The sequence below is a fragment of the Eleutherodactylus coqui genome, chromosome 3, assembly GCF_035609145.1.
Source record: "Eleutherodactylus coqui strain aEleCoq1 chromosome 3, aEleCoq1.hap1, whole genome shotgun sequence".
Lineage (NCBI taxonomy): Eukaryota > Metazoa > Chordata > Amphibia > Anura > Eleutherodactylidae > Eleutherodactylus > Eleutherodactylus coqui.
Genome location: NC_089839.1, coordinates 174,357,573 through 174,373,613, shown reverse-complemented (window position 1 = coordinate 174,373,613; position 16,041 = coordinate 174,357,573). Strand labels below are relative to the sequence as shown.

At 46.8% G+C, this 16,041-nt stretch overlaps 1 protein-coding gene across 1 annotated transcript in view; it reads right to left on the bottom strand.

The window, feature by feature from the left end:
* Positions 1-9,641, bottom strand: part of APPL1 (adaptor protein, phosphotyrosine interacting with PH domain and leucine zipper 1) — a 54,863-nt gene extending 45,222 nt beyond the window's left edge. The window contains exons 1-3 of the mRNA XM_066596560.1: positions 9,520-9,641; positions 3,347-3,445; positions 188-247 (exon numbers count right to left, since the gene is read on the bottom strand). Coding sequence (XP_066452657.1) covers positions 188-247; positions 3,347-3,445; positions 9,520-9,573 — 213 coding nt within the window. The 5' untranslated portion in view covers positions 9,574-9,641. The remainder of the gene's footprint in view (positions 1-187; positions 248-3,346; positions 3,446-9,519) is intronic.
* Between the last annotated feature and the right edge of the window lie 6,400 nt (positions 9,642-16,041).

Below are 16,041 nucleotides of genomic sequence, written 5' to 3'. Positions count from 1 at the left end.
TTAGTGATGTCACTATGGGGTTAAAAATGCACTTAAGGCGACCACGTTCTGCGCCAAATATATTTACATGGGATAGAAATTCAAAAATTACAATTTAAAAAAGTGACATTTCCAGGAGGTTTTTCCGACGTTTAGGTAACTATTAGGGGGTTAAGGCAAGTATAAGGTTTTAAACTTGCTCTCTTACCTGCTTCTCATACTCCTTCAGCAGTTTGGACGTCAGGTGAGTAGCTGCACTCAAGTCATTCTGATGATACAAAATCAATTTACATGGAAAGAAGTTACAAAAGAAGAAGGAGACAGGCGAGGTTTTACTGCACGTATAAAAAAATGCATAATACTCGGTAAAGAATTAGCTTTCCAATTGCAGTCAAATCCCAGCAGCTGATCTCTAGCATAGTGCTTGGAATCTTATGATGACATATGCTGAGCTAATGACTGCAGGCCGTACGGACGGCTTACCAATAATAATGTCACATCTCACCACGGGCCAGTAACCGCACACCGGCCTCATGTGGAATTACAAACAACTCAAGAGGGACCCAGGAGTTGGACGATAACTGAACAGAACTAGAATGGTAAAAGGTTGCCTTAACATTCTGAAGGCCCCCAGGCCTGCCATGTATTTCTGGCTATTAGGATTGTTCTGTGGCCTGTCCTAATAAAATGCCTGCAGAAAAACCATAAACTGCAATACTGAAGTATTGCAGTATTTGGTACAAGTGATCTAACGATAAAAGAATTGATATTTATGGTTTAAACCTACACCTTTTCCAATATTTATAATTAAAAAAATATATATATCACATATTTGGTACCGCCACGTCCATAAAAGTTCAATCTTTCAAAATAATGCTTTACTTACACTAGCATTAAACTTTTTGTGTCATCCCGTTTCCAAGAAAAAAGGTTGTAAAAAGTGATCAAAAAGTCATCTGTACCAACAGAGACCACAAAATGTCCAGGAAGAAAGGAGCCCTCACACAGCCCAATTGACGGAAAGATAAAATGTTATGGTTGTCAGAAGATGGAAACAAATTTTTTTGTTAAAAATATTTTATTTCTTTAAGAGTACACCAAAAAAAAAAAAAAAACCCCTAAATTTGGTATAATTGTAATCGTTCTGACCCACAGAATAAAGTTATCAAGACATCGCAAAACGTACGCCAAAAAAAAAGAGCCCTGCAAAGATGGCAAAGCTGTGATTTTTTCCGATTCCACTCCACTGTAAAAAAACATTTTAATACTTTAAATGATACATTAAGTAGCACCACTTAAAATTCAACTCGTCCAACAAAAAACAAGCCTTCAGACAGCGACATCAATGGAAAAATGAGGAGGAAGAAACAGAAATTGGGGGAAAAAGCCCGCATCGTTAAGGGGTTAATATCTGTAATGCCCCTTCAACTTGTAAGCTATTGAAATAGTGCAATGATGCTCCATTCCTTATACTAAAACGGATATATGAGAGCGACTCAGCACATACAAGACGTATCTTGTAAGATGGGAAGTCAGCATGTTAACCACAGCCACTGATTTCTTAGCACTAGGTCTACTTCACGTGGGAGGAGTTATAGATTTGTGGTTGATAAGTAATGGGTTATGAGATCAGGAAATTCTCTGCAGATAAACAGGACAAAATAGGATTTTAAGGCCACCTGCACACGGGCGGATTTTTGCCGACAATCCATGGCAGGTGTCCGCACCGCGGATGCGCAGCAAATACCGTCCATAGCCTGCTGTGGGAAATCGATTCTTCCTGCACGCGAGTGGAAATCAATTGCGAATTCTGCTCATGGAAAAAAAAAAATTGCAGCATGCTCCATTTTTGTGCGGTGTTCGCACGGACAGCTTTTACTGAAGTCAATGGAAGCCGTCCGACCCGCTGCCGGTCCGCAATGTTCATTGCAGATGGGTCGCGGATTCCACGTCATCTCCTAGCGACGGCACGGGAGAAGTAAACCTGTACTGCACATGTCCGTAAAAAAACTGTGCTTTTAATCAAACTCTACAGACCATCAGTTAACATTAGGGTAAAAGGAGGCTAAAGAGGTTGTGCCAAGATTACAAGCCACTTGATAGGGGATAACTTGCTGATCGGTGGAGGTATCACTGCAGAGACCTCTAATGATCTCTAGAACGGGGGTCCCATTTCCCTGGTCCTCCTTAGTGAAGAGACTGAATGGCGCGCTGGTCACGTAAGCACACGGACATTCAATTCATGTTCAATGGGAGATACCCAAGCACTTGCAATCAGCCGCATGGAAATGAATGGGGGGCTGACTGCGCCTATCGGCCAGCGCTCTGTCCATTCTGACGTCATTGCTGGGGAAGCAGTGATAGGCAGAGAGGTCCATGGGGCTCCCATTCTTCAGATTGGTGGGGCTCTCAAAAATGAGACCCTCACCAATCAGTAAGTTATCCTCTATCCAGTAGATATGGGATAACTTTTAATCTTGGTATAACCCCTTTAAAGAACTTAAAGGGGTTATCCAATTTTTTTTTTTTTTTTTTTTAAAGCCCGTTGCCCACGCAGTAAAATAACGGTCATACACTGACTCCTACCCGCTGTGTCCCACGCGCTGCTGCTCAGTGCTCTAATCTGCTTGTTTAAAGGCTGCAGTCACATCCAGTTTATGGGGTGGCACAGACGCTGCAGCCAATAACAGAGTTCAGCGCTTGATTGCTGAGCTCTGTCATTGGCTGCAGCACTTGCAACAACCCGTAAGCAGGGTGGGGAAGCCTTTAAACGTGACATCATGGGGGAGACCAGAAGCAGCGCCGCGGGACACAGTAGGTAGCGGGGAGTATATGTCTGTTAATTATTTCACTGCATGGGGAACAGACTTTAAAAAAATTAATACTACTACTACTTTGGAAAACTTTAAAAATGCTATGTAAAAGCAGATTTCCTAAAGGTAGTTGTGTCAGTTTTAAAACTTCACCACCTCTCACAGTATAATTATCTGATCCATTGGGGTCCGAATGCTGAAATTCCACTGATCATGAGAATAAGGGTCTTGACTCCCCCTGTATGAAAAGAGTGACAGTCGAGCATGCGTACTGCTGTTCCATTCTCTCTATAGGACTGATGAAGAATACAGAGCACTTCTACTCTGCTGACTCCAGTAGTCCCATAGAGATGAATGGAGCGGCGCATGCTTGATAGCAGCTCCATTTATACGGTGGGAGGGGGGATATGGGGAACCATGATAGAAGGGGGTCCCAGTGGTCGGACCCCACCAATCAGATCCTGTGGGTAAGGGATAAGTTTTAAACTTGGCACAACCCCTTTAACTCCATGAACAACTTTTTTGATATAATGACATAGGTCAGTGGTAAGTACCTGGGCATCATAGATCCTGCGCATGGCATGGTAGAGCTGACTGCAGTAATTGGAGATAGCAGCTGCATCCTCCTCAAACACTCCTAGGAGAGACCGGGTCTGAAAATGGGAACAGATACACTATGAGCGGCTATGTAATTATTTTCTACAGAGGAGTTAACTTAGTACATATTAGAACATGATAATATACATTCCCCGTCATGTAAACCGCTACACCTCCCACCATATTTGGGGTCAACGCTCAGGGCACATGCTGAGAAGAAGAGGGTGGTCTGTGATTATAGTAGTCACATAGTAAGTCAGGCTGAAAGAAGACAATGCCCATCCAGTTCAGCCTTTTTTCAAAGCCTCTCCCACCCCCACCGGTTTACCACCAAACACACACACACACTTGTTGATCCAGAGGAAGGCAAAAAAACCCAAAACAATAAGGCAACTTTAAAAGATTCCTTCCCGACTCCATAATGGCAGTCAGAATAATCCCTGGATCAACATTTGAAAGTTCCTACCTGACTCCAAGACCCGGATCAACAACCCTGCTGGTTGTTTAATGTCTATATCCTGTAACATCGTAGCACTCTAAAAAGACATCAAGTCCCCTATTAAACTCTTCTATCGATTTTGCCATCACCACGTCCTCAGGCAGAGAGTTCCACAGTCCAACTGTTCTTACAGTAAAGAACCCCCTTCTATGTTGGTGATGAAACCTGCTTTCTTCTAGACGTAGAGGATGCCCTCTTGTTACCGTCGCACTCCTGGGTGTAAACAGATCATGGGAGAGATCCCTGTATTGACCCCCAACGTAGTGGTAAGCTGCTGCAACTGCTTGTAAAGTTGGGGGGAAGCCCTACTGAGACTACTGGGGAAGTGGTGGTGGTGGTGGGGGGGGGGTAGTCCTATTGCGGTTAAAAGTCACATTAAATACTTTTTAGCAGAGAAAAAAAAAATACTCTCCTTAGCATTTTTAAAAATAATATTTTTTAGCAAAAGAGGAAAATATCATTTGTGATAAATCAATTTATTGGTAAATGGGCTAAAACTAATTTTGTGGAATAATATGGATTGTATTTGCCAATAATAGAATCATTGACAAAAAAAAAGAAATAATGCACCAAGAAGGAGTTTTCGAGATCGAATGAAACTTTGTCTATGATTGAAATGATGATATATGCAAGTGATTACAGTATTAGAGCGAAAGGATAAGTTTATTTGGAAAACTGTACAGTTCAGGGGAGGCTCTAGTACCCTGTTGGGCTGCCTCCAGTCCGCATACATGATGAGGTACAGTTCAGAGGAGGCTCTAGTACCCTGTTGGGCCGCCTCCAGCCCGGATACATGATGAGGTACAGTTGGCCATACAGTCTCCATATGTTATCCTGCGGCACATTTGTCCACAGATGTTGTAACTGGGCTTCTAGATCCTGCACACTTGTAGGCTGCCGAAGCTGGTGTCTCAAAATGCTCGATTGGCAACAAATCTGCCAACTGGGCCAGTCACAGAAGTGTGGCAACCTGGTGGAATAATTCCTGGGAAACCCTGCCATGACATGTGACCACAGGATTTCCTGCACATAACGCTCAGCTGTTACTGTCCCTTGTATCACTACTAGGGGTGACCGACTGACGTATGAGATGGCTCCCTAGATCATCACACCAGCAGTTAGAGTAGTGTGTCTCTCCTCAGCAAAGGCAGGATTGAAGCTCTCATAACTAGGCCTCCGTACTCTAACATGATCGTCATCGGCTCCCAAACAGAAGCTGGATCTGTCGCTAAAGACGATACGACTCCATAGAAGTCTAGCTTTCTTTTCACAACATCATTGTAAACGAAGACTACGGTGCTGGGGTGTTAATGGCAGAACACATAATGGGCGCTCTGACACCAAATTTCTTCTGCTAAGCACCTGTAAATGGTCCGGTCAGAGACCGGGGTCTGTGATGAAGATGCCACCTGTGTCTAGAAGGACAACAATGAAACTGTTGGATCTAATTGTACTTGTCAACGGATCAAAACACCCTCTCCACTGGTGGTCTGTCTGGGCCATCTGGAGCGTGTTCACCAAGGACCAGCGACTATCTGAGTGTGCCTGCACTCACATAGCCGCTGCTCCCAACACCTTCTATCAGCTTGGTCAGAATAGCCTAGATGGCAGCAATTCTTCGACACAACCATCCAGCTTCTCTAATTCCAACAATGCGCCTTTGTCAAAGTCTGTTAACTGGGCAAAATGTCTGAGTGCTTCGTAGAGGCGTCAACGATCTCTCAAACATTTATGTCTGGATTTGCGGCATAGTTGTGGAGTCAGACTCCCATTTTGGTGGAGATGGTAGAAACGTACTGACTCAGACTTATGAAAGTGGCATCAATTATTCAATGCAGAATTTGTTGCATATTTCCTTTCATACTTAGTAACATTTTGGGTTTTGAAATTGTATTCCAATAAATATTTTATGTTCTATCTAAATAGCTTGATTATTTTATCATAGTGGTGGTGAAAAGCCGGATGTTACCATTTTCAGACAGTAATATCACTTAAAAGCATAAGTTATATATGAAGGAGTCAGAGTCGGGAAAATTGAGGAGTCGGAGTTCGAGGTCTGGCTTACCGACTCCTAAGCCCTGATTCGTAAATCCATAAAACCAAAATTTCTCTGCGTAGAAATTGACCTGCGGGGCAAATTTCGGACATTACCAATTTCTGCTACGGATTTTCAATATAGTCAGGGAGGTAATCCACAGCAAGATGAATAGCGTTAAAATTAGTAGATGAAAGGAGGTTCCAAAAATATACTCTCAATGCTCTTAATGCTACTGAGCCACCTAAAGAGGATTCAGTCTCAGGAAAATACATAGGGTGGACAAAAATATGGAAACCCCTGACCAATGGAACCTGGTAGATGTTCCCTTCAGCCTGGAAGCATCTGTGTCATATTACTGCCACTTAAAATGGGTCTCTACATGTCTTATTAATATAATTAAAATTTACTGGTAGATTGTGAAATCTGATTAATAATCCCATGTAATTAAAGGCATTCATTTTGCATGGTGTTTCCATATTTTTGTCCACCCCCTGTAAATATACATGAGGCCGATTTCAAAGCGAACAGATGTATGTCTTCATGACGGTTCCCATGATGAAATTATGTTGCCAACCTCATAACATAATATAGTGCAGGAGGAAGAAGGACTCGATGGCATGGGTTGAGGAGTCATGGACATGGCAAAAACTGTCGCAGATCTTATTATAGAAAGTGATCCTGCTGGTGGATCTAGTATTCGGGCCCGTTGGATGGACCAGTGATCGGGTATGAATATTTGTTTGCCTGATCAAAGCTCATTTGGCGCTCAATTACATCATTTAAGCAGGCAAAAAATCTTGTTGCATCAACAGAAAGGGACTTGTTATCTGTATAACGCCAGAACTTTCAGGTAATATTTTTTTTAATTTTACCGACCTCGAAAGGATGAGTCAATCTCGAGCCGGCTACCTGAGCCACGCGGGGATAGAACTCGCAACCTTCAGGTCGTGAGCAAGAGATTAACACTCTGCGCCACACAAGCCAAATTAGCAAGAGAGTACCCCCCATTAAGCTGGGTACTCATTTTACCGACCTCGGAATGATGGAAGATGAGTCAACCTTGAGCCGGCTACCCGAACCAAGCGGGGATTGAACTTGCAACCTTCAGAGTTTAACAATCTGCACAACACAAGGCTACTTGTTAATCCCCATGCTAGCAATCAGCTCCTATCAACACACTATATTGTAATTAACCATCTAGAAGTCTGCCTGCGTAGGGATGGCTGGCTTCACATGGGCGAATGCGTATTTGGGCACATGAATTTAGTGGTTTTGCGGAACAAACTATGCTCTTTTGCGCGCATCAGCATGTTTTACTGTATTTTTTTCTCCTGTTCATTTGAGCCCAGCAAAGACTGAAATATGACACAAGCTGAGATACGGTTTGTTGACTAGTTACGGGGCGGGAGGTTCTTTGGTGGGCATGTATTTGAAATTTCGACCCCTCCCCAACACCCGCTTATTGGTTGCCGAGACTACTGAGCGCACATAGATACAAGCCAGCAATTTGAGTGTTCCCTCAAAGGCCAAATTAGTGAGCGAGTGTAGCAGCAAGTCTCCTTTTACCGAGCAGCCGGGGCGGCTCAGTCATCAGTACATATTACCTGTTTATGGGATTTGATGTACGTTAAGTTGAGAGGGCAAAATGTACAAAAAAAGGAAAGGAGCCGATCAGTATTTGGTTGGAGGCGCATAGCGAACAAGCGCAGACCCCCCATGTGAAGTTGTTGGCCAGTCGCAGAAAAACATGAATTAATCAACAATGACTATTTTTTGGTGACCTGAACCATAGTGACTAGTGAATGAATTCTCATTCGGCACCTGGCTGGGTTTACACAGAAGTACTGTTGCTTACATTCGGGAGTACTCAGATGATGGTTGTCCCGTGTAAAGCCACCTTTAGGCCTCATGTCCACGGCATGCAACGATTCTGAATGCGGAACCCCGCAGTGAACTCACCCGTGCCTGCGGCCATGGACAGTTTTCGGCGCGGGTCTCCTGGTCAGATTTTCTTTCTTCTGCATGGAGGATCTTCCACAAATCAAATCTGCCCGTGGACATTGGCCCTAAGAAGTCCCCTGCACGGTAGAGAGCTGTGCCCCCAAGATGCCCCTGACTCAGCACGGACATATATGTCATTTCAGTAGGATACGCCAAGAATGTCTGCGATTACATCACCACAACTATTTCCCATCTCTGGTCAAAAGACACACGCTCAGCGGTCCCCTTAGTTTACCATTCACTGTGGACTCCTGCAGTCGGGCCAACCACAAGTATATACTGTATTTATAGAAAATCCCCCCAGAGCGTGTTCACACATGGTGGATTTTCCTGCAGATCCGTACACAAACCTGCAGTGCATTCCTTCCAACAGAGGTTGGTACGGATCAGCACCAAAATCCAAACAATTTGGTTTGGATCTCAACATGGCACCGCAGCAGACTTCACCTACTGCAAATCTGCGCCAAATCCATGTAAAAATTGGCACCGACGGTACCGCCTTAGGATACGTTCACAAGTAGTGGATTTTGGTGCGGAGCCGCACCGAGACCAAAGTCACAATTTGGTGAGCATTTCAACGTAGATTTTCCACTGCGGAAAATTCCCCCGAATTCTGATATTTGCGCACGTACCCCGTGTTACGCAAATGCTTTTGTGCACAAAAATTTTGCGCACGCAATACTCGGAAAGTAGAACCCATTGATTTCAATGAGTTTTCTTACAAGTGCACATTTGTACAGTAAAAGAACACATCATGCAGTCATTAATCTCAGTGGCTGGGCGCATTGGTGCGCGTTTTTCTGCAATTGTGCGTGAAAAAGGTACAGTACTATTGCGTCCGCAAATTCTCAATTCTCAATGCCCAATGTGCAAATGCTCGTGTGACACAGGTCAAAAAGGGGTATTCCGGGACTTGTACTATTGATGACTTGACCTCACACACAATAGGTCATCAGCAGTTGATTGGCGGGGGTTTGCCGCTCTGGCTCGCCCGCTGGTTGTCTGGCCCGCTGTCAGCGCGGCATCGGTGATCAGAACCGGAAGTGTAATAGGAGGAATCGCTCCCACTGATTTCAATGGGAGTGAAGCTGTCTATTACTCTTCCGGCCCTGACCACCATGATGATGTCCAGCCCCACTGCGGGCAAGGAGATCAACCAGATCCTCATCACTCAGTGTTGATGACCCCTTTTAAAGTTTTAGGGACTTCTGGAAAGGGTGGTTCTTTGCAGTTGCCATAAGTCTGTTGCAAACTGCAAGAAGTACCTGTTGATATGCAGTAAGATGACGGATACACGACCCCCCTCCTCCTCCACGATGAAGAAGGGGCACAACAAGAGCGCGAGATCTGCAGAAGCCTTTTTGGAGGCGGCGCCCTGTAGTGGAATTGTTACTTAAGCACTTGCCTGCTGTATTATGTAGAATGACTACAGAGGTGAAGCAGCCCTTTAAATGCTATCATCACTACTCGGGCTGTCAATCATAGAGTCTGGTCACATATAAGGTGCCCCCAATGACTGTTCTGCTATGTGCCGCCCATTACCCTGACCTAGACAGACACAGACATCACACAGTGCAGCGCCCCCCTCTGACCTGAGGACTGTCCTCCAGAGTCTCCTCGATGGGAAGTTTGTCTGTACCGAGCATGGTGAACGGGAAAACAAGACCGGAGCGACAGTCACAGCAGCTGATCTACATCCAGGAGCACACACAGCGGATGTCCCGCCTCCCGGACCTGCTCATTGGCTAGCAGCACCCGTCACTCTGGGATTTTCTCAGTTGATTGGTCTACTCAAACGCCAGTCATTAGGTTGCTAAGGGGCGGGAAGATAAGGAAGTTGTCGTGATGACGGAGGGATGCCAATGCCTAGAGGATGGGCGGAGAATGACAGTGATACAAGTGTGACCCATGCAGGGCACCGTAATGACGTCATACCGTTATCGACCCCCTCCTGTGTATAGAGATAATTACAGCAGACCCTTACTCACGATCAGCCCTATGTGAAAGTATGACGTGTCTCCCAATGCCCCTTTTTGGAGGGATTGTCCCTACTTTTGCATAGCTCCCAACTTTACAAAAAAGGAAAGTGGGACAGGCAAGGTGACAATATTTTAAGCCCCGCCCCTAACCAGTCCCCACCACTGCCGACACGAAGTCTATCAACAAGTTCCCTACCTGGGTGAAAAAATTCTGCATGTGATATGTGCATGAGCCGCAGCACGTTATCATTAAACTAATCTAAAGCCCCATTTACAGACAAAGATGATTGTTTAAAATGCCTTCAAAAGATAGGATGATTGACAGTTTGAGCGATCATTTTGCATTAGCTGCTAATGGCCACTAATACCCATTAGTAGCTTATTAGCTTTATTTGCATGAAAATGAGCCTCCCTTCACTGTTTGCAGATAACAGCAGGTGGTCTGTTATCTGCATACAGCTCCATTGTTCTCCCGCGGGTCAGCAGGTGAAAACAATGTTATCAGTGCTCCTGTGGAGAATCACAGTGTGTGGTCCCTGCTATCAGCTTGCCGGCCAAACAATGGATTTTATGCTGAACTAAAAATCATTGTTCGCCCAAAGAGCAAACAATGGTAGCATTTATACACAAAAGTATCGTTCAAAGACATTGTTTGAGAGCGATAATCATTGCGTGTAAATGGGCCTTAATAAAACAATTACAGTACTGCAAATATATATTATAATTATTGATTCTTAATGCCATAGGACAGTGGTGGCGAACCTATGGCACACGTGCCAGAGGCGGCACGCAGAGCCCTCCCTACTGGCACGCACCACCATCGGCAGCTCACCACTTGTGAATGCTGGCAGGGGCCGCAGCTCGCCTGCCAGCATTCACTCAGCTGCTAGCAGTGCCGATCCCGGCGCACACTGTGACGTCAGTGTGCAGCCGGGATCCTCCCCCCGATGTCTCCTCGGAGGGCACTGGTGTATTGTGTAGCCACCGAAAGTAAGGGGTAGCGACATAATACACCTGTCACCTGACTGATTCACGCCCCCAGCTTCTGATTGGCTGGGGGCGGAGGACTGCGGCAAGCCTGAGAGCAGATGGCCCGAGGCTGGGAGCGCTGGCCGGGGCGGCTGAGAGCGGCGGCACAGGTAGCGCAGAGCCTGCCCAGCGGCCCCGGCATACAGGACAGCGGTGAGGCTGGGAGCACTGGGACAGAGGACAGCGCCGGCCATGGGAGCTGCACCACAACTGTGAGTGAGTGAGTGAGGGGGGGAGAGGTTGCTGAGGGGGGTCACTATTGCTGGGGGCCACTGAATCGGGTCACTATTGCTAGGGGCTGCTGAGGGGTGTCGCTGTCACTACTGCTGGGGGCCGCTGTGGGCTGTCGCTGTCACTACTGCTTGGGGCTGCTGAGGGGTGTCGCTGTCAGTACTGCTGGGGGCCGCTGTGGGCTGTCGCTGTCACTACTGCTGGGGGCTGTCGCTATCACTACTGCTGGGGGCCGCTGGGGGCTGTCGCTGTCACTACTGCTGGGGGCCGCTGTGGGCTGTCGCTGTCACTACTGCTGGGGGCCGCTGAGGGTTGTCGCTGTCAGTACTGCTGGGGGCCGCTGTGGGCTGTCGCTGTCATTACTGCTGGGGGCCGCTGTGGGCTGTCGCTGTCACTACTGCTGGGGGCCGCTGAGGGGTGTCGCTGTCAGTACTGCTGGGGGCCGCTGTGGGCTGTCACTGTCACTACTCCTGGGGGCCGCTGTGAGCTGTCGCTGTCACTACTGCTGGGGGCCGATGGGGGCTGTGGCTGTCACTATTGCTGGGGGCTGCTGAGGGCTGTCGCTGTCACTATTGCTGGGGGCCACTGTGTGCTGTCGCTGTCACTACTGCTGGGGGCCGCTGTGGGCTGTCGCTATCACTACTGCTGGGGGCCGCTGAGGGGTGTCGCTGTCAGTACTGCTGGGGGCCGCTGTGGGCTGTCACTGTCACTACTCCTGGGGGCCGCTGTGAGCTGTCGCTGTCACTACTGCTTGGGGCCGATGGGGGCTGTGGCTGTCACTATTGCTGGGGGCTGCTGAGGGCTGTCGCTGTCACTATTGCTGGGGGCCACTGTGTGCTGTCGCTGTCACTACTGCTGGGGGCCGCTGTGAGCTGTCGCTGTCACTACTCCTGGGGGCCGCTGTGGGCTGTCGCTGTCACTACTGCTGGGGGCCGCTGTGGGCTGTCACTGTCACTACTAGGGGCCGCTGTGGGATGGCAGGGCTGTTTCAAAATAGACAAGGTGCAGATTTTGACTGCTTTTTGAATGTGGAAATGCTGCAGAATTTTCCACAGAAATTTCCGCTGAGGACATTCTGCAGTATTTCCACATTCAAAAAGCAGTCAAAATCTGCACATTGTCTAATTTGAAGCGGCCCGGTCATTTTTAGAACAACTGGGGTAAAATCATCCATCGTGATAATCTCCGCCCCCTGACCTTTTTGGCACTTTGCAGTAAATAAGTGGGTTTTGGATTGCAGTTTGGGCGCTCGGTCTCTAAAAGGTTCGCCATCACTGCCATAGGACATAAGTTTACATCCTGGCTGGGGGGGACACTTAATACAACAGGACATAAACTTACATCCTTTGGATGGTGTGGGCTCAGAAGTGAGTCTGCACCATCCCACACGGAGTCGGCTGTTACTGATAGTCAGCCTCCCAAGGCAACACCTCTTACATGCTGCGATCATTGTACATTGCGGCATGTGAAGGATTCACAGAGGGAATGAGGGCCTATGGGTTGCCGGGGCCTGTGGTCCCTGTTGTCAGCGATAATGCATTGCAGTAGAGAAGTACTGCAATGCATTATTATAGTGATCAGAGCTTTTATGGTTCAATTCCCTTTCAGGGTCAAAAAAAAGCCAAAAAACTTTTTTTTAAAGTTTCCCATTTGTAAAAAAGAAATAACCTAATTTTTTTTCAAATCCCACATATTTGGTATCATCATATCCGTAATGACCTATAAAAGAAATTGAACGCACTATTAAGGTCGGGCTCACATGAGCGTGATGTATATAACACCGCATTTTACCGCTGTGTGAGCCGGCGTATTGCCGCGTATGGCAGCGATTTCTCACTGTGCATGACAGCATATCTCCCGCACGCTGACATACACAGTCTGACTTGTTTTTTTTTTTCAATTTCCTGCTCTGTCGCTTAGTGATGTTGTGTATAAACACCGCACATACGCAAATATAATTGCGTACATACAGCGCTTATTACACACCCATAGAGAACAATGGGCTGTGTTGCGAGTAATACGCAGTAAAATAGACCATGCTGCATTCTTTTTTTACGTGTGTATTATACGCAGTGTATATACGCAAATGTGAATGGATCAATGAGAATCATAGTACTTTCACTGCGTGTTATGCGCATGTACATTGTGTGCGCAATATGCTGTTAAATTACACTCATGTGAGCCCGGCCTTATCCTGCACTGCAAAAATCATAAAAACAAAAACTAAAAAACGGAGGTAAAATGCTTATTTTGTTCACCTTGCCACCCAAAAAAACGCTATAAAAGTGATCAAAAAAGCTTTCAAAGACACCATAGTGCCCGTTGAACACCATCCTGTTTCCCTTACACTTCCTGTACTTGACACGTATTCATATAAACAGGACAATCAGAAGCTTACAAGCCCTGAAGACGCTGCACTCGATCTTCGCTCACACAAATGTCTGGCCAGCTGACTAAATATTTATTTTGTTTTAGAAATGTACTCTGTTTAGAAAATAGAACTTTTTATCATCAGTTTTATTTTATTTGATCTTCAATATATTTAACTATATAAATCTTCACTAAGCTCAGGAATGCTTAGATCACCTATTAAGGACCTCAGAGAGTTGGCAAACAGCATGGGACCAATATAAAGAGGCGGAACAAGTTATGTCAGGTGACCTTTGGTCTCGTTTTCAATGACTTGAAATACTTTGCTTTGTTAACAAATAAACGGAATCAATTGCGAATACACAAATGCAGTGTGTGACCTGTGATCCTCTGAGCAGCTCGAACCCTGTTTTTGGACACAAGAATATACCTGTAGTGCACCATTGCGCTGACAGCTGTATGTCCCCCATGATAGTAACAATAAAAACTGCAGCTCGTCACGCAAAAAACGAACCATCACAGAGCTCCGTCCACGGAAATATAAAAAAAAGTTATGGGATTTTAAGTGTAACAATGTAAAAAATATATAATTTAAAAAAAGTAGGGTAATCACTGTGACAACCAAGGCTCTTTGTAGGGTTTTTATTGTGCAAAAGTGGATAAACCTAAAAAAAGTTATAATTTTGGTATTGTCATAATCATACCAGTCCCAGAAAAAATTTACTATGTCATTTTAGGCTTATTTACATGAGCGTATATCGGCCGGCGTTCTCACCTGAGCAGTTCCCCCGTCCCTCCCCCTCACCGACTCTCTGCCTCTCTCCTCCCCTCCAAGCAGTTTGCAATGAGAGTGGGCAGGATGGGGGCGAAAATACGCTCCCACCACGCCCCTCCCCTTGTCCTTAGTTCAGCCCCCTCCCATTGCAAACGCCAGAGTGGAGGAGAGAGGCAGAGAGTCGGTGAGGGGAAGGGGCGGGGGGAACTGCTTCGATGAAAGCGTATATCGGCCGGCCGTGAAAACTCCGGCCAATATACGATCGTGTAAATAAGCCCCTATGCTGCATGACTAATGCTGACGCTGAAAAAATAAAAAAATTTTGGCTTTTGAAAAGTTGAGATGAAAGTCCCCAAACAATTGTCCTGTCCTTATGGTCAAAATAGACCATTTTGCTAAGGGGTAAATAGTACAACAAGTAATTACATAAATACAGCGCCTGAACCACAGCATCAGAACAAAGTTCAGCAGATCGATACAGCAGCAAATCCAAGCTCAGTGTATAAATACAGCACCAGAACCAAGCTCAATAAAGGAATACATTGGGAAGTCAAGTCAGCCCCTGCAATTGTGGGCTCTTTTGCATGAGTGTAGAGATTTTTCAGACGGCCGTGTCATAGTCACAGCACAACTGAAAATCACATGAACGGGTGCACAAATCTGCCGTTTGTGCGCCCATTCTGACGGTCCAGGACTGGCGCATATATGCCGAGCCTGGAATGCTGTGTGGCGTGGAGACAGTTTAGCTCTGCTAAACTGCCTCCCCCTATCCGCCCCCCTCGACGGCTCTCAGCAAAGGGAGGGGGAGGGATGGGGCGGGAGCTAGTGTGCTAAGCTCCCGCCCCCTCTCTGCCCATTGTCAGCTGCCAGCAACTAGCTCCCGCCTCCTCCCATTGCAAACAGCCGGCAAGTGGTGGAGAGCAGGAGGGAAGGGGGTGGGAGTTTAGCAGACATGCTGCTAAACTCCCTCCCACCTCCCTTCTCCCGCAGCTACCATAGGCTCTATAGGTATCTATGCAGCTGCCGCCACATTCCAGCCAGGAAATAGTTCCTGAACTATCTTTCCTGGCCGGTGTAAAAGCTCCTGGCCGAAATGCACACCGCATGTGCTATCCTGGCCGGCCTGGCGTTTTAACGCTGGGCGAATAAGCCCATCTTAACTGATGCATTGTAAGTAGAGATGAGCGAACGTGTTCTTAACGAACACTTACGCTCCCGGACACCGGCTTTGCCGAGGACTTCAGTGTCCGCGCGTAAAGCTTCGGGGGGCGCCGGGGGGCGGGGAGAGGCGCGGCGGCGCGGGCGGCAGCAGCGGGGAACAGGGGGGAGCCCTCTCTCTCTCCCTCTCCCCCCCACTCCCCGCCGCACCCCCCTGCGCTGCCACGGCGACCCCCGAACTTTTTTCGCCCGAGCACGGAATTGCTCGCAAAGTTCGGTGTTCGGGCGAAAAGGGGCGGAGCCGAACACGTTCGCTCATCTCTAATTGTAAGCCAATGCATCAGATGGACAGTGTATATCGGCCGGCTGTGAAAGCCCATCTGATATACGCTCGTGTGAATGAAGCCTTAGTTTGTACTTGCTACTGGTAGTGTGACTTGTATGATGGTAGGTGTCAGTTTTACAAACAAGAATGCTATTACCCATCATCATTATACAGACCATACAGTGACTGCAGGACTGATCAGAGGCAGTCAGTGGCAGAATAAACAATAACATTCTGACAGGTGACC